Raw genomic sequence first — 19,714 nt, 5'->3', positions numbered from 1 at the left:
TAGAAGTGGATGCTCCCAAGGCCAAGTCATAACTCTACTACTGACCTGCTGTGTCCCCTCAAAAAATTATTTAGGGCATGACTATACAACAGGTGCAGATCCATCTGATCTGATTGCAAACCAGAAGCATGAGGCAATATGACCCAGAGACACCACACTCACTTTGTATACGCCAACTCAGAATCAGAAGTCAGCTCAGGTCTAAGAGGTAGAGTTTATTAGGTCAGGTATAATCAAAGCCAAATGCCAATACATAGCTTTTGGGCATGTGCTGGTATACTTGCAGGGCATAGTGCTAGACTGTGCAGATTTGTCAGCTCAGATAGACACTAACTGGGGGACTTCTGCTGTGTTCTCCATTGTCATATGCAGACACACTCTCTGTTGCTAAATCTATTTCCTCCTGTATAAAATGCAGGAAATACCAATGCTCCCAGAAGATTAAGGGTATTAATATTTGTAAAAATTTTCAGGTGCAAAGGTAATATCTCTTTTTCATCACCCCATTTCGTGGCACTTCATGCAGGAAGAGAAGAATCTGATACGAYGTTAAAAATAAATTTCAAACTGTGCTATTTGCTACCTTTACATAAAAGGTACACTATTTACATATAATTCCTATTCTGTGAAAGTATAAATCACAGCATTAAAACTCTTAGGAGTATGCTTGCAGTATCTAAACAAACAAGTCAGTCAGTCAGTCTGCATGGCCTTAACATACACACCAATGTCCATTTTATCAACTCCAATAGAAAAGGAATGAATTCCACACAGTTAAACACAAAAACACACAAAAACCCAAAACAAAATTCAGAACAATAGGTAGAGGGTGAAGGGATGATAATTTACTGATAAATATATTTTCTGAGAGAAATTATCAGTGTTAATAGGGCTATATAACTATGTCCTAAAATTTCGTGGATCACGACAAGGAATAAACTAAACTTAGAGCTGCTAAGTCATAAAAACTACAAAGGCAAGACTGTCTCAGCTTGATGCTGCCTGGTTTATTYTGGGTTAATGGGCAGGAGGTTGTCCAGAATGCCACCAGGAAGGGGATGAATGCCTAGTCTGTAGTTTCAAGAAGCAAGAGCTTCAAGCAGTAATACTGGCTTAAAGAGTTTGTCTCTTCTGCCATTCCCATTTCACCCACACAAGAGTGCCCCACTCCATCAGGCTGCAGTTCCAGTGATAACTTAAAGTTATCATCACTGCAAAAAACAAACTAAATCAGAAATAGTCCCCTCTTCCGACRCTAGGTGATTCACTCCTTGTTCCTTGGAGACTTAAGGGCACATGTTACACATATACCTCTTTCAGGTATAAGGCTGGTTTAGGTTCAGCTCTTCATTCACAGTTTCCTGATCCAGTGCACCATATAGCTATACAAACAATACTAACAGCAGAAGAGTGATGAAGCTGAAAATAAGCTGCCAAGCCAGACAACAGAAGAATATTTACTTGGTTGCACTGGTTCATGCCCCTACCAACTACAGCCTAGAAAACTATTCACATTTTTAATATTAGATTTCTATTGTCTTAGTGAAGATTAAGATGACTGCCAGGTCTAGCACAAGAGAGGACCAGAAACATAGCTGGGATCATGAGGACAGAACTGCAGAAGCCAGCAAACACAGCAGTTCAGGCTGCCCCAGAACCGCAGCCTCAGTTGTGACAGTATAAACAACTGCGGGACTAACTAGAAAGTCAAATTTAAGAAGAGAATAAGTAATCTCTACACCTATGCTAAAGGGAGACACAAAAGCAGACAGAGTGCTGCTCACAGACAGAGTGACAACRAAAACAGGGGACTTAGAGAAAATAGACCTATTTAAGTCTTTGGATAGAACAAGCATATAGGAACATATCTGTTCAAAAACCTTCCTTCCATTGTCTTACTATTAGGATTAAAAACAATTTAAATAATAATAATGGACAGAAAAATGATAATTAATGTTGATGGACTGTTACAAGCATACTGGAAGACATCAGGCTTACACCTCTTAGTAAAATAGAACATATTTTGTTTTACAGAAATCTATAAATGTTCATAAATTATGGAAAGGAAACCCAAACCTCCCTACCTTGCTGAGCCTGGCAAGCACCACTGTTGGCACTTGGGAGATGTTAACAAAGAAATTTAATTACAAAGTAATGAATCACAAAGTCCCACCCGTAAGAGAAGATAACGGGTTTTCACTTGCACTTTCACTTGCAAGAGATAATTTTGGCATTAAAAAGAGTCTCTGGAAGAGAGAAAGAACTGATTGATGAAACGTTTCAGAAGCAAAAAWTGCTATCATATTTTATAACGAGAAGTAAACAATTCCATATTGTGTTCTGCTCTTTGTTTCTAAAGAGCATATTATTACTACTACCCAAAATCCAAAGTGTTCTAATCATATATTCCAACTCTCTTCAAAAATAAAAAAGCTTTTCTACTCCAAAGCATCACACTGCAGTTACCTAGAATTGACTGAAGCTACTTTTCAGCAGTCTACAATCTAACAACCTATATTGTAACAATACATATGCAACRTACAAAATAAGTGCCCATTTCTTTTTCCAAATTGACTTGCTCAGCTAATGAAATGTCCATATCTGTTTTCTGAGAACAAATTTTTTTCTTCATCCTCTTCTTATGCCTCTTTTGTAGCCAGTAAGGAAGGAAGGCTTCTGCAAACTGATTAAGAATCTGTGAAGTTATCAGCAAAGTGGCCAAGCTCTTAAAAGAAAAAAGAAAAAATTAACACATCTTTGATAAATCAATCATCAGTTAAAATTTTGTGCATTTCAATAATGCTGTRAGTGGTTATATTATGACAAGCAGACCAGCCTACCAAAACTAGCAATAGCACACAGTAAGAATAACTACTCTCTTTCTCATTCTTTGTTATGTGCTGACAAGGGCTATATAGGAGTTAGATGTCTAAAATTCTGTGAAWTTGGTTTTCTAGTTTCTACAAAGTCTAGTGAAGGGTAAAGGTACATACATACCAACAATAACAACAGAATTACACAAGCAGCTCAAGAATCTCTAAAGTAAGAGAAATTAAGTCTCTTCAAACAAAGGAATAATCACTGTCCTGAGGGGATTATTTGTACCTTCAAAAGGCTCCAAATCCACCAGCATGTCATCAAAAATTAAGACAAAATTATTTTAAATAGGATGAAGCATGGTACAGAATTGCCATTTTTTAAAGGAAATAAGAAGTAAAAAACAACTTTTTAAGTTTTTGTTTTGTACCTCCCAAGGAGCATACGTTTCTCCCAAGAAAACTAAAACTTAGTTTAATATCTTTCTTACTTTTTACCATAAAGTACAGGCAATTTCATGTCTGGCTGATAGCTGCTTTGCTGGAGATCTCTTTAGAGAAATAAGAATCTTGAGCCACAGTTCTTATGGCTTTGTTCATTTTTATTTAGAACAAAAATATTCTCCTTCCATCTAATTTTGATGCATATGAGTTAAAAGATTTTAAAAACAAAGCTGATTTTAAATACTGACTACAAATTATTTTTCCTCTTGTTTATTCTCAACTCATTGTAGCCAAACTTAATCAGTGTCTCAGGAAGAACATCACAGAGAAAATAATTTTATAATGTAAAAAGAAAGAATGGGTTAATGAAAAATTTCCAGTCTCATTTCTGTGAGGATATAATCAATTAATTTGAAAACAACTCCTCATTTATATGGAGAGAAAGAATTGTTCTACATTGTTGTTTTATGCTTCTGCAACTGTGCAGAAAAAAATGAAATATGGAAACCAGATTTTAAAAAAATATTAACATGACAATGAACGTATCATATATATTTAGAAAAACAAGAGAAAAATCAAGTCTTAAAATGTCAATTAATCCTTTAGTTTCTTAGATGCATCAGTGCTCTAGATGTTCTTGGAACTYACCTGTCTCAAAAGCTTCATGTCAAACAGCACAAAAGCTATGTAGAAGAGCGATGCAAAACAATTTAAGAAGTTGAACTGAAAATAAAAATATTTGTTATTACTACTCGAGCAAAAGTTCACACCCTGAGAACAAATGCAGAATATCATCTAACTTAACAGTTACCTTGACTAAATAGCTTCCATGCAAATATAAATTGTCCATTAAAAYGTTCTTTACCATTTTTAAAGCTTAGGTTAGGAAAATCTAATTCTTTATATTTATCCTGTTCATATTTTCAGTAGATAAGCTTAATACTTTCCTGCACCAGAGTCTATAAACAAAGAGAACTACATTTCAATTATGAAACATGAACATTACAAATACTGTCATCATCTACTTAACATCTTTTAGGAGTTTCCACAGAAGTAATACAATAAGAGGGACATATTTTGGTCCTTTTTTCAAGGAAATACTTTATCAAAACGTATTTGCTGTATGATACATCTCTTAATATGTACAACTGTCTTCCAACATATGTTAGTTGTACATTACGTTTATTCACTTCAAGAGGTTTCATGATTAAGAGAAACATTCTCTACTTTTAAATATCACAAAAGGCATCTGAAAAATCAGAATCAAGCTCTGAAGAGAAAACTTTCTCTAAGAGAAAACCTTTTCTACTTGCTAGCAGTGTTGACACTCCATTTCTGGAGCTTACATATAACAGACATTACTGTTAAGTGCAGAGAAYTGCTCACATAGAGACAAAATGAAAAAAACAGGGTGTACATTCAGCATTYTATAATTTAAGCATTTAATTTTTTTTTATATAAATTTCCTATGGGGAAAAAATGGTGCTAATTTTTCAGAAAGGCAAGTGGGGACAAAGGTATAATTGAAACACAGAAGAGTTTTACCTCTAAAGGTTACAAGTAATAAAAGGYTCATCAAGCAGATAATTTTCTAACACATTTCAGAATTCTTCCCAAAAAAAGCAAGCTTTGGGAGTTGAGGGGGAAAAAAGGAAACAACAGCAACAAAAAGGATTTGAAAAGACAGTTAACCATTTTTTTCCAAAAAGGACGGAGAAAAGAGTCTCCAAGTCAGCCAATCTTCACAACTGCTTCTACCAAACATCTTATATGAGAACTCAGGATTTACAATACTGTTCCTTAGAACTAGTTAGTTGCAACTGGATATACACCTAAAGCAGCAATCAGACATATACATATATATATATATATATATATATACACACACACACACAGTCAACATAGAGTCACAAAATAAATAGATCACTACATACTATAAATTACATAGCTGCAGACTGAAGAACATCTATACCCAGCCTCCTCTCAACAGTTGTCTGAATGTTAATACAGGTGAAAATTAACGCATGAACTTTTTACAACATAGTTCCCATAAAATCTTGTAAAAAAATGAAAGGAATAGTTCCTACTTGAAGCCAGGAACACACTGATTAACAGAAAAATGTACATACTCAGAATCCTAGTGAAAGAACCTCAACTCACAACACTGGAAGAAAACAAAACAAAAAACAAAAAAAAAAAAATCCATCTCTCTACTATAAAGGGAGATGACTAGAACAGTCYAGAAGTTACTGTAACAGAAATTCAATTTACTTTGATTTTTATGCTAGTATTTGGGGTTACACCAAATTGTAGATCAGAGAGGGAATGCTAGGAAAGTGTTAATACAACATGTCATAAGTTCTCATTTTAAATAATCTTTAAAAGCTGCTTATACTACATACTTACTACTAAAACCTTCAGAATTAAGTGATTCTGATATGAAGATTCCAGCCTGTGATTTTCTAAAATAACAAAATTATTAATTAGTAAACAGCAAAAGCACATATCATATATTAGACACCAAGTTATACAAAAAAGCGAACAGGCATTTCTCCTCTCTCTAGAAACCCTCTAAGTAATAGTTTATAGGGAATTGTTCCCATAACATTTCATAGGGAAAAGAATTTATGCTGTACCAGTACCTCACTTAACCTGTCAAGAGCATCTGATGCACAATATAGACATAAAATTTTTGGCTACAGCTCTAGTGCTTTCCCTACTGCAAAGACTTTCCATTTTACAACATCTTTCTTACTCAGAACAGCCGTTTTATAACACAAAAACAGTAGACTACTCTTTAGCACTTAATAAATTGTGCCTAGTCATTGATTTTTGGGGGCTGAAATCAAATGCAAAACTAACCAGAACATGTTATGAAAAAGAGCAATACAGGATCTGATTCAAACCCCATAAAAGTTCACAGAATTATTCCCATTCATTTCCCAGGACTTTAGATGAGACTTTTAAGTCTCAAAGCAAGACTAAGTCATATAAATTTCAACAGATGCACTACTTATTATAAAATCAGTATCTTCAGTTCATTCAGGATAAACTGTCAGAAGCAGATGTTTTAAGGGAGAGGTTATTGCAGGAGAAGGAAGGAAGAATGGAAAGTGAATGGGAGATGATTTTCTATTTCTGCTATTTTGTCTGATCACACCTCTAAGGCCCTGGCTGTTACCTAAACAGTAACTAAACGAGGAAGCAGCATATTAACATAGCTATGTCAACAGGGCTGGAAAAGAAAGATTGTTACCTACTAATTTTGTTCAGAACAGAACAGCAGAGGTTATCTCTGATAAAGAGATGAAGTTGGGCCTGATACAAGGAAGATGCACTCAAGTGACTGAATGGGATTTATAAGTTTAGCTTTCACTAAAYGATAGCTTCTCACAATAAATGGGTGCAAGAGGTTTGCTTAAATACACCCTGGGCTTTCAAATTCACAAACTAAGTCAGTGATTCTATGAGTGTTTCCTCTTTAGCAAGAACAACATCAGCAAACCCTGCAACTCCTGCAGTTATCCTTTCCCATAACCAGACTGTTTCCTGTGCTTTACCAGTTCAACTGTTTAAGCCAGACTTTAGCTGAAAATAGGTCAGGAAGGAGGAGATGGGGGGGCAGTCAGATGACTGTCTTGGTAATAGCATGGAAGCATAAATACACTGGATAGCACAGCAGAACACGATGTCTGTGCAAGAAGTTGCATGAATACTAATGCTGCTTAACACATAACAGCAGTTCAAGATGAGGGGGAAGAGCAAGAAAGAAAGAACGAGCAAGAAAGAAAGAACGAGCAAGAAAGAAAGAACGAGCAAGAAAGAAAGAACAGTGTTTCACCGCAGGATGGCCTGATATAGCTAGATGCTCAAACAAAAAAGTAAGCATAGTTTCACCCTACACAGGCCCAAAAGAACATAATCGCCACCTGCCTCTCCCCTCAACTTGATCAAAACCAAAGTCAATGGGTAGACTTGTTAACTTGTTGCAAAATCTACCAAACTGACTGTGTTTTTTCTTTTAACTTTACACTGCAGGTGTCCAAATGCTCTCAGCCCAGGCTTACACTGACAGTGGAATGCCACATGGAGCAACAAGTAGAGAGTACGCAAACACTTAAACCAACCTGACCRGCTTTCCACTGCCAGAAGTGGAAAAAAGCCTCTCATTTTCTTCCTGCCAACAATTTGTTCCTTGTATCTCCTGCTCTCAAGCTTGCACATCTCCTGTTGTAACTCTACCATTCGTCAAACATTTCTATGAGCAAATCCGAATCAATAATCCAGGAGAAAACTTCTTTCCCTTTCTTACCCCACTCTCCCCTAAATAATTTTTCTCAAGGTGAGCATGACTCACAGAAAGAGTCCAACAAACATTAGAGCCAACAATTAGCTAGAATCATGCAGTGAGGTACACAGAAGTGAAGAAAAAAGGAAGGAACTTAAAAATGGGACCTCCCCTTGTCAGTGAGGGAAAGATGTTAAATCAGCTCATTTTTGTTGGTGAAACTGCAGCCAATCTCAGGTGTTAGATTCTGTATAAGCATTCTATCACAGTGCTCCTACAAAGTTATTAAGCAATAAAATAGAGGCTAACTGCCTAAGGTAGGACAYCACGTTAACAGGATTACCATTTTCAATATCCCAAGCTAACTTTGTTACCTGTTAAAGGTATTTCAGTCTGTCTGATCAGCACAACTTGGCATTTTGCATAAAGGCTTTTCCTTGTAGTATAGTAACAGAAATGAAACAAGGTAGTCAACTGAAAACTACATACAATTTTACAACTTAAAGTTAAAATAACAACCTTCGGACAGTCATAAACAAATCAGGAACTTGCTTCCTTTTATTATGGCTGCTGTCAAGCTCAGCTTGCTGAGCATACCACTTTGGCATGCATAACTAATCCCTGCATCAAAACTTCATTTTGTCTTTTCTACTTACCTCCCTTTTGCTTAATCTTTCTTAGGTTAATTTTCTGGGCCTCCACCTTCAATAATCTGGATTTCACTTTAAATGTATGCCATCCTGAGCTATACAAACCATTTAAATGCCCATTAGCTTCATCCATTAACTCGGTCTGAAACTGAGTGTGCATGTCCATGGAAGTGCTAAGATTCAAAATAAACACTAACATTTCACTATGGTCATGCTTGATTACAAAACATAAGGCCCAATTTACTATATATAAATCATGTGCAGAGAGAAAAAGGCAATCTGTTACAACATTCCTCTTCTCAAGGTGCCCAATGATTGAAAATCTTTTGATATGGTTGGTCTTATCATGTGTGTCATACATACACACACACACTCATATGACAACTTAGTTAATGGTTTTAGATTTTGTGCTATTATCTTAGTGTCTCTGCCCTCTGTATGGATATATCAGTAGACTAAGACGTACTCATCAACTCCAGATTGTGGTTTCAGAACACTATGCATGTGGGCTGCCAGGATAGTCCCTCCTACCACCCAGCTCTGAATTCCTATCTTCATGTTCTAACCTCTTCCCCGTTGTCAATGCTACGGCTAATATAGCCGCACACAAAGCGGAATCAGGGAAGCTGGACTTCTGCATCAGAGGCAGAGAGTGRCTGAGGAGGAAGGCAGGATCACCCCTCTTGTTAGCAGCCTAGACTCTAAACCAAATTAAATCAAACATGAAACTGCAGCCTCAGAATATGGAAATAAGAAATGTAAGTTAAAATGTCCCTCTCTTTTACCCCATTCCAGGGAACAAGAACTCACGTGTATTCTACACATGTATACATAATGTATTCTACTAAGACATAAATCTTGAACATTTGGGATTCTAAATTTTTATGCAAAAGATAGAAAAATAAAGAAGTTTCTTACCCCATGACGTTAAAAATTCAGCAGCATACCGATAGATACGGTTCATAATTTCAATCACAATAGCGTATATGATGCTGGGCACAAACAGCATCAAACTRCTGAAGTTAGATTCATTCTCCTTATGATAATCCAGAGCCCACTGTTCCAAGTCAAAGTAAATCATCATCACATACAGTGAGAAGTAGAGGCAAAGGCACACAAATGGCAAGGATACCAGATAAATCCGTATCTGTCTTCTAATACTGGAGTACACTGGTTCTTCCCTCCCAGTGACAGGATTAACACCCAGAACACCATGGAATCCTGGTCTTGGTTCTTCAAACTGCCGCTTCATTAATAGGGTCCCCCAACGGTATGTCAACACAGCACAAAACCGCTTCCAAACTTCCAGGATCACAGTGGACCAGAGTAGATTGAATGCAGCAAACATCACGTATTTATCATAGTCTTCCCATGCAAACACATAATAAGGAATCCCAATGACAGCCATCGGAATCAAAGCAAATGTGAARTATTCTAAGAAGCCAAAGTAGAGAGCAATGGTTTCACCAAAGTAGCAGCGTATTTCATCTGCAGAGAAAAACAGATCAGTTAAGCCTACACTTAACACAGATGTCTATAGAATATCAAACTTTACTTTAAATGAAGCCCATGGCCCAGTTTTCTAAATATCACAACCAATATTATTACTTTTTTTGTTCTTCTCTGACGTTCCAAAAACCCAGAACAGTTATTTAAACGTGTGCACGCGTATGTCTGTGCATGTGTGCGTATACAGACACACATACATACACACACGCATACATACATAAATTTTGGTAAAGAAATCGAACATCTCAATATCTGCAATACTAGCACCAAATATTCAGAGGAAAAAAAAATAATAGTTTTCTTGAAAACAGACTCTTATTGAACAAATACATAGAAATCAAAATTTAAGTGGAAATGATAGTTGATTTTTGAAGCTTCTCATTGTTTTAAGTAGACCTGGGAATCAGTTATTTTTCTCAGTTTGTTCAGGGCCAAAAGTACTAATTATGCTTTGCCAGCTGTCAGTGTAAGATATGAAAAGATATATGGATATCTGAAATTAGGAACCTGTCGGATAGTACATCCAGGCCAAGACATTCTCTTCTAGTAGACAACTGACAATGAAACATGTACTTGCTGTACTCACCCATGTTGTCTGCTCTGATATTCTCAAGACTTGAAAAGTGTGCTACTAACAGCTATATCTCATGATGGATTYGTTATTTTCAAGGAAGAATTTTAYTACTAAAAAGCTAGAGAAGTATTAGTCATCATTATCTAGAAATGACACCACATAAAATGTAAGAATGCCTAAATCTATTTGCCTTTGCCTCCTTCAAAGACCAGATACTTTATGCTTGTAGGCGGCTGCWGTATATGTATTTATCAACATAATAAGCAACCATGGCATGATGACCTCTGAATTGACACTACTATATTCTCCACAAAATGTTAKCACATAAAAACTTGTGTGTAATACTAGGATATTCTTATGGTATAATGTGGTTTGCAAGACACTACAGCAGAAGTTCATAATTGTCAATCTGTTAAGTCTCTGAAGASAAGATAGAAAGGTAAAGCAAAAGAACCATGAGCATTCCAACACTCCTCTCAATGGTAATTTGATGGTAAATCTTTAATCAAATAAGTTTAAGTGTTTTAAGTGTGAATCATTAGCACCATCCACACTCCAAAGGCACAACAGGAAAAGAGATTCCTACAATGAGTACATGTGTTACAGTGTTCCTACTACAATTTACTTTGAAATTTCATGTGTATTCAATACCAGTCAAATAAATTCTCCTGTATAAACAAGACATAAGCTGTAACCAAATACTCTGCAGACAGGGCACTACTGAGCCAGTTCTTCAACCTCCTATAACTTAGGAAAAAGCCTCAAGTAACTGACAGACTAAGAAATTAAAAATCAGGCAAACTCCCAAATCTCTGTTTTCTTATTTTYAGGTAAACTGTACAACTTTAGAATCCAGAACTCTTAAATCTTTGCACTGCCAGACTAAAACTCATTTTCATTATTTAATGTGTACAAAACATTCAAGTGAATGTGACAGAAAATAATACACAGCCTTCATAAAGACCATGAATCTAACTTAAATGGTTGTAAACACATTCTTGACAGGCCTACAAATCAAAATAATTTTGGGAACCCCAAACATTGCTGAACTTTCCTGCCAAGAGCCAGTTTGAAAATATAATCCCAGCTTGATGCATTACTGCCTTGTTGATGGGAGGAAGATTCTGTTATGTGCAGATTGTTGTTAAAATGCAATCTTACAGATGCCTAATCTGCAGACTCTGAGTCACCCAACTTCACAAGTCTTAAATTGCTTCAGGGAATCACACCAGGAATGCTGATGGAGAGAAAACCTGCCTCACTGAGACAGACCAATGAAACCCTATAAAGGAAGAAGGCTCAGAGGAGATGGGCAGGAGCAGTCTGCCCAGTAAGCTCAGGAAAGAATGGAGGGAGTGACAGGACACAGCTGTTGCAAGTAAAGCTGAATTTATCTCAGCACAAAGGGGACCAGATGGAAACCTTTTTCTTAGATAAACTGCTATACCAGTTGAGTGGCTCAACTGTTGTGTAAATGTTTTTCCTTGAGTTAATCAAAAGASTGTGAATGTCTTATTGAGTTAGCCAGACCAGAATGGAGGGAGCATAGACTCCAAGTCAGACTTGGAGTATAAAAGCTGAACAACTAACAAATGAACTTCAAAGAGAGCAGTGGGTTTGAGCTGGCTTCAACCCACATATTCCTTCCTAGGGACTAGGATTCCACTAAATCAAAATCCTGTGTAAYATCAAATATTTTCAAATAATTGAATCGGATATTAAACATTACACCCTCCATRTCTGGAATATCTAAGAGAATCCAGTCAGTACAGTACTCTGACATTCACTAGTAAAGGAGAAGAGCAGTTGGTTAATTTTGGGAAACCTTTCAACTTTGAAGACTGCATCTTCCCTGCTCCACCCTCAATTCAAGGAAAATGATGCTTCAGATACAGGAAAGACTTAGTATTATGAGAGATAATCACACTGCAGATAGTAAGCCTTTGAATTGCCCCCAAAAAACTTGGAAACCATGACTAAAGACCTATACGGCATAGAATTCCTATATCCAAAAGAATCAATAGACAGCAACCAGTGCTTCTCTCCAGATTTGCATTGTCATTACAGCAAAAGATTATCCTATAGTCACTGAAGTTCAGTTATCCTAGAATCAAAGAAGAATTGATGAGGAGACTTCAGCTGTGCACATCAACTTACCTGTAACTGCCGATGTACCCTTAATCAGCATCTAAGCTGTCCTGTTGGTTCCAAGATCAGTAACAGCAAGGCTAGGTGAAATAAAAGCTTTGGTTCATAAAGCCCAATAAAGCAACTTGCGGCAGAAAAGTGATATTAGAAGAGGCGAGCTGCAGTGCATAAGCTCAGGTGACAAGGTGCGCTCTTTGTGAAACTACAGGCAACAGACTTAGTACAACACTTCCACAGAAAAGCGGCACTTCTGTAGTGGCTAAGCATCAGAGCAGAAGTTGGGAAGAGCTTTTGGCCTTCTCATAGAAGCTGAACAGAAAAATTCTCCAGCTTCAAACCTTGCCCTTTATTTGTAGTGGAGTAAATGTTCACATACCTAAAGGTTGATAGCCAATTTTGACTCGACCATACCAGGTATGCCGGAGCTTTTTCAACTCTTCTCGGTCATGCAGTGGAAATATCTGAACTAGGATACCACTAGTCAATAATCTTCTCACTAAAGGAAAACAATAATTAAAAAACAAAAAAGTACCCATTACTCCTTTAAAGCACAAAATTGAAATGCATGCAAATAAATTACATTGTATATTAGCAAGCCTACAATTCCTTTGAAATAAATTAAGCATTTAAATCTTCAAAACACATAAAATGCCTACATGTTAGTTAAACATTACCTATCATAGAGAGCATGAGCTCTAACTTYTTCTACAAAGACTAGGCTGAAGTGCTATCCACAGGAAGAGAAAGACAAATCTTTACACATCTTATTAACTATGTCACAAGCTGGCAGTATAATCGATTGCAGCCTAAACAAGAAATGCTACAGGTCAAAACTCAAATGCTATGTGGGGAAACTTTCATACTACTTATTGCTAGGTCTGCCTACTTCATTTGAACCAAAATAGCTAAAATAAAACAAAAGCTAAATTGAAAACACCATTACTATATTTATTATGGGACACTAAAAACATTTTGAATGATCCATTTATACCAGTTCATAAGTTACAATGCATCTCCACTGCAAACAAACCAAATATTCTACAACTTTTATTTAGCTTTTGTTAACAATACTCTCTACGTTGATAAAGCATTAACAAACTGCTCTTGAAGTAACAACTGTGGAATTATTGAAAATAAATTCAAAAATAGGAGAAGGGAGGCACTAGAAATTAGACGATAATTTTTTTCCATTTCTCATAGATACCCACCTGATACATGTAGAAAAATGCCCATCTATACAAAAAGCCAACAATGCAAACTCATCTGACATCTGTCTTTACATACATTTCTGCAATCACTGAAACAYATAGTTCTTCTTACTTAGGCAACTAACGCTAATGAATTAAAAATACCATTATTAAAAGGATATAGAGTTATTAAAYGATAAACTGGCTCCTAGGAAACTGTAACATCTGTACCAAAGGACTATTGCAGCTACCCTAAATATAGTACTAGCTGACAAATGGAAGAGTTCTCAAATAAAAGATGAGGATAAATGAAATCAAGAGAATGAAATCCAACTTCTTTCATATTGTGAAACCTGTAGCTCTGAAACACTATTACTGATTCCAATACTTTCATAAGGAGACAATCCAAACATATCATTATCTAATATAAACATCACAAAATAGGATGGTTCATGTTACACWCCTTCCAACCTCAGCAGGTCACAAATCTACCCATGAGGCAAAAATGTTTCCATACATGACTAAGTATTTACTTTTTCTATGAGTAAATAACAACTTGTACTTGCTTCTTTTTAGAGTAAGATTCTATCAGTGTGAACTATATTTATTATTTCAACTGTATCTTGTGGCTTTCCCACTTGTTGAAGAAAATTGTTTCTTTACACAAACATTTTGTGTATTACTTATAAAAAAAAATGGATGCCATCAATATACAAAAAAATAAAACATAACTGAAAAGAATCTAAGAACAGAGTCAGTCTCATGGAGAAACTCAGGTAGGAATGACCCTCTGGAAGTTGTCAGTTCCAACCCTCTGCTCAAAGGAGGTTCAACTTGTAGAAGGCTGCTCAGGGCCTCATCCAGTCAAGAAGTGARTATCTCCAARGACASAATTTCCACAATTTCTCTAAGCCCTTGTTCCGATGTTTGATTACACTCACTGTGAAAAAAAGTTTCTTAGTGCCTATTTGGAATTTCTCTAGTTAAAACATGTGCCCATTGCCTCCTATCACTGTGCACAGCTTCAAGAAGAGAAAACAAAGTTGATTAATACTAGTGTGACTTAAAGTCTGAAGGATTTCTCTTCACTGCAGGAAAATATTAAATTATTTTCACCATGAACAACATTATAAGTCAAGGAAGTGAGTTACAGACAAACTACATTACTTACCAATCGATTTTCCTGGATATAGCTTTGCCTGAGGATATCCAGGGATGATTTTTTCATCTTTAGCTCTCAAATTTTCAAGTTCGTGTTTGATGATATATTGACATTCTGCCATTGTAAGGAAATTGTGATTGTCATCTAAATAAAATTAAAAAATAAAAAGTATAAAAGTTTGTGGCATAGCAAAACAACCTTAGCAACAAATAACTACTGAAAATAACCAGTTTCAAAAAAAAAAAAAAAAAGTGACACAATTACAGCCAACCAACAATTGCTAGCAAAACCTCCACAATTTARAATAGACTTATTAAGAAAAGTTTTCACTAACTGACTCACTACATGTTTGACTGTCACTACATGACAGGTGAATTAAGGAAACATGTCACTCGAGACAAAGATGTCCTTGAGTTACAGATTGCTGGAGGCTGGAAGAGTATACTAGGAAGTACTACACACTTTCGCCCTCTTGCTTAGGTACCCATTACTTGCCACTCCCAGAAAATCTCCATATCCCYTTCTGCCATACAGTTCCTGAAGTATTTTGATAACTAAAAACAAYAGTAAGATGTCAGGACAGATCTGCCTTCTGGTAAGCATTTCACACCTATTATCACAGTATAGAAATAYTATTCTCTAGTGCCTAGGAAACATAATGATAAGGCACTTGAGACAATTAGTTGCAACAAAAATACACAAACAAGGTGAAACTGTAAGAAACCTTAAAAAGAATCTCAAATTTTAAAGAGCTACAGCAACCAGCCTGTGAGAAATTTATCATCAAGGAAGCAGAGTCTAGTTTCTTTGAGATAATAGCCCCCCCTTTTTTTAATCTTCTAGGAATAAGAACTATACAGATGGTCCTAAATACACTAAGTAATGAAGTAAACAGCAACAATTCTCTAACAGAGAGAACAGGCATATAATTATTATTTAAACTGGGGAACTAGAAATATAAATAACAAAACAGAGGCCACAGGGTTTCGCTTTGTAGATGACATATGTATTCTTTCATCTAATTTAGGTCAATTGTTTATTCTCTGATCAGGTAACATTAGACAGTGAGTGAAAACCAACGGAAGGGAAGGGAGGGAGGAGAGGGAGGGAGAGGGAGATCTAGCAAAAATTCTTCTGATTTACAGTAGTTGGGAGTCCCAGCTGCTACTCAGGTGGCAGTGACAACCAGATTAGCATTAACTGTCCGCAAAAGAAACCACACTGCAACAATTACTGGACACACCAGTCTTCTTGACTGCAGTGCTGAATAAATCAGCATCAAGCAACAGTAACAAAAATCAACTGCCAAAAAGCTTTACTGCTGTTTCAGACAGATCCAAGAACCTTTATATTGAAAATGTGCTGAAAGGCATCACTAAGTCAGGCAAATTAAAAGCATTAGCAAACTAAGTTGGCACTCCAATATTTACTCGGAGATCAAAACAAGTTCTACCATTACTATTCTAGGGGGTCAGCTACCTAGCAGGTGGTATCTTTAAAGGAAAGAGATACTATTTTGGCAGCATCCCCAGAATAAAAGGGAAAATGAATGGTTTCTCTGCAAATCATGCCCCAAACCCAGTGAATGTAAATGCCCTGTGCTGTTATTTAATTACTTAATTCTGTTTTAAGTATAAACACAATAGAGAAAAACACTACTATCTTCTCTAGCTACTCATAATACAATAAACCTCAAAACTCACTCATAGCTATTTTTGTTAAGAAATTAAGGTGTAATGTTAATTCACAGCATGGATTGCTAATCCTGCATCCATGTTTATCAACTGTTTCTTCTTATTTGCATGAAAGCTTTTGCTGAAAATGAGAGAATACTTGAAATACACAAATGTATAAASTAAAAACAAGCTGAAAGTGAAAGTCACAGGAAAGAAAAATACAGATTAAATCCATCTGAATTTCCAGAGGTAAAAGCAACTATTTAATAATTCATGGCTTGATCTTCCTATTTCTGTTCATGTCACCATTCCAAGGAATACAAAGACAGTGAAAGATTTGATAGCATGATTGCTTATAATCTTCAACCATAATTTTGTAATGATACAAGAGCCCTAGAAATGCTTACCTGCAAAATTTTTGAAAGTTTTTCTACTACTGTATGTAAAAGTTCTCATTGAGTTATCATTACATTCCTTCACCAAACCCACAGTTTCAGCTCCCAGCAACAGCCGTAAGTGGGAAGCTCCAACTAGATAAATATTTTGGTCTTCATTTTCTGTRGCCAACGGTTTAACCAGCAGCTGTGCACCTATAAAAAACGTAAAATAATGAAGAACACAYGCAAAAGTTTTGTCTTGAAAAACTACTATTTTAATATTTATCACATAAGACTGAGTTATCAGAAGCACTGAAGTTTTAACTTTTTAAGGGTACAAAGAATTGAGGCTTCAACAACACCTRACATGAGGTATTAAGAATCTTGCAAAGTCCCCTCCCTAATTCACCCATTTCCATAGAAGCACTGACAGATGCTGAACTGGGATACACAGGACAGTCTGGATCTATTCCTGCAACACTTTAAGTACATAAAYGATTTTACTTCGGTAAATAAACCCACTCATTTTTAAGGAGACAAGACTTTTGAAATAGAAACATCACTGACATCTAACACAGGCCTGAAAGCAAATTTGTAGCCACAGAATGAACAGCCAYTAAAGTATTACTGACCATCCGTCATAAATAGTGCCTTTCTTAAAAAAATAATSTAAGAAATTACAGATGAATTAGCCTAACTTCAGTTCCTGGAAGTATATTGAAACAAGTAATGATATAGTCTCTTTGTAAAAGCCTACAAGCTAGCAAAAAGATAATTAAAAGGCAACATGAATTTGTCAAGATTGAGTTGCTTCTTGCTAACTCAGTTTCTTTCTGCAGCATTGTACCAAGCCATGTGGACAGCGCAACAGATGTGATGGAATCTGATTTAGAAAGGTTTATAACATTCTTGTAAGAAACCAGAGAAAAAGGCTTTACACAACAAATATAAAAACTGATTACAAAACTGTGTTAACCGAGAGGTTATCAGTGTTTCACTGCCAAAATGCAAGGATTCTAAATCTCAATAGGCCTGTRGCCTTTACCTAATATTTTCATTAATGATTGGGTTAACACAGTACTAAGTTATTAAATGTACGTGACACAAACACCAAGGCAAAGCAAGCTTTGAAACACAATACTAAAATTCAAAATACCTCACCCACTAGGACAAATGGACCGAAATAAATAATTCAATCAAGGCAAGTCCAAAGCTCTAGTCTTAAAATTAAGTAACTTCAAAACAGCAAAACAGAGTGGCACTGACTAAACAATAATTTTTAAAAAATTATCTGAAAAAAATATTTTTTGTCTTGATATCATGATGAGAGCCCACTCAAATTCAAAGTCTTATAGAAGTCATATTTTACTCACCTCCATTTGCCTTTTTGTCCACAATTCTTTTAGTGAGCCATTCCCTGGTTTCCTCTTTGGTGCCTTTTGCAAGCTCAATTACTACCAAAGGCCTGAAGTTAGGCTCAAAAGTGTCAAAGGAAGACCAGCTTTCCTTCATTTTTGAGAGCTTTTAAGTATTAAAAAAAATAAAAAATAATATTCAATATCAATCTGAAGAGCACAAAACTTTGTCATAGCAAGTTACAGTCATGTGTTTGTGCTTAGCGAAGGAACAGGTGTATATTTCTGTGACTTATCAGAAACAATACTGTGAAGCATTTGAGTAATCTCTACAGTCACCATTTGGCAAGACACTGCCAGCTTTTCGTGGCACGTATGTCTATGCTCTAAGTAGCAAAGTTGTTCTTGTCACGTATAGCAAAGTAGTGGTAGTGAGAAGGCAAAGAAATAAACAAACATTAATAAAGAGAAATTATCATCAAAAGCAACAGTTTGCAACTTCCTACAGCATCTTGTTAGCAAGTGAAAATATTAACTGAAGAGAACACTAGTCAGATACCCCAAAATAATAAGCTTTCCCTAGTACGGGTATGCAAATACATCACACAGCTAAGAAGGTATCTTCTCATATTAATCTTATGATTACATCCTTGGTAGGTGACCAGGATACCTATTTTATAGGTAGGCAAATTACATATAGAGCACTTAAAAGACTTGTTGAAAGATATAAATCAATTGTTCTGTGACAAAGTCCAGATGCAAAGAACTAAGCATTAGCCTAGTTCTACACATCAATTATCAAAACCATTATGTTCATATTGTTCCTTCAACCTTTAGATAAAGGATTCTACAGTGATAACCTTATCATGCTTCAGGCCTTTCCTTGTTTACTAAAGCATCTTAGAGGGCTTACTGTACAAAGACAAATTTTTCCAAAATTTCCAATTTTGGAAAAAAAAACAAAAAAATCCCTGCTATGCACTGAATTAAAAACTGTGCTGAAGGGTTTGGGTTTTTTTTTCCTGCTGTTAGTTTCACTGAAGAACACATTTAACTCGTTGCTTTTGATTCTAAGCACTTTTCTCCTGTGCAAAAGAATAATACTTAATAACTAAGCTTGAAGTACACAGTTGAGCTTTTATGACAGTTATCATATACGTTTCACAGAGAAATCACAATCCCCAGTATTTCATATAATTTATGCAACAAAATATAGTTATTCTTTAAATACAGACTTATTGTAATAAACATGTATATTTTCTTTTGATTAGCAAAGAAACTTTCACTCTCAGAATCAACTGGTTTTCCAGTTACTTTCACTTGTGGGCAGATTCATAYGCACACAGTTGTGCAGCATTTGTATTTACAGCTCTGAACCAAGTGTGCAGATTTATAAGAGTAATATACTAGATTAATACAATATTTAAATTACATTTTAGATGCAAACCTGTACAGGCAGAAYGATTCAGACAAATCAAAATATTTGTTAAACGATTAGGTATTGTACTGTGATTATGTCAATGATTCA

The 19,714-nt window shown here is 35.8% G+C and overlaps 1 protein-coding gene across 3 annotated transcripts in view; it reads right to left on the bottom strand.

Annotated features, from left to right (window-relative positions):
• Positions 1–19,714, bottom strand: part of ANO10 (anoctamin 10) — a 125,094-nt gene that overhangs the window by 104,059 nt on the left and 1,321 nt on the right. For all 3 annotated transcript variants that reach the window (XM_085311816.1, XM_085311815.1, XM_085311817.1), the window contains exons 2-9: positions 18,205–18,352; positions 16,862–17,044; positions 14,788–14,922; positions 12,806–12,925; positions 9,117–9,686; positions 5,667–5,722; positions 3,909–3,983; positions 2,543–2,725 (exon numbers count right to left, since the gene is read on the bottom strand). In XM_085311816.1, coding sequence (XP_085167942.1) covers positions 2,543–2,725; positions 3,909–3,983; positions 5,667–5,722; positions 9,117–9,686; positions 12,806–12,925; positions 14,788–14,922; positions 16,862–17,044; positions 18,205–18,352 — 1,470 coding nt within the window. The remainder of the gene's footprint in view (positions 1–2,542; positions 2,726–3,908; positions 3,984–5,666; positions 5,723–9,116; positions 9,687–12,805; positions 12,926–14,787; positions 14,923–16,861; positions 17,045–18,204; positions 18,353–19,714) is intronic.

This window comes from Rhea americana, unplaced genomic scaffold (assembly GCF_003343005.1).
Source record: "Rhea americana isolate MKP2758 unplaced genomic scaffold, rheAme1 scaffold_35, whole genome shotgun sequence".
NCBI lineage: Eukaryota > Metazoa > Chordata > Aves > Rheiformes > Rheidae > Rhea > Rhea americana.
The sequence above is the reverse complement of the archived record's forward strand: the minus strand, read 5'-3'. Positions and strand labels throughout refer to the sequence as shown.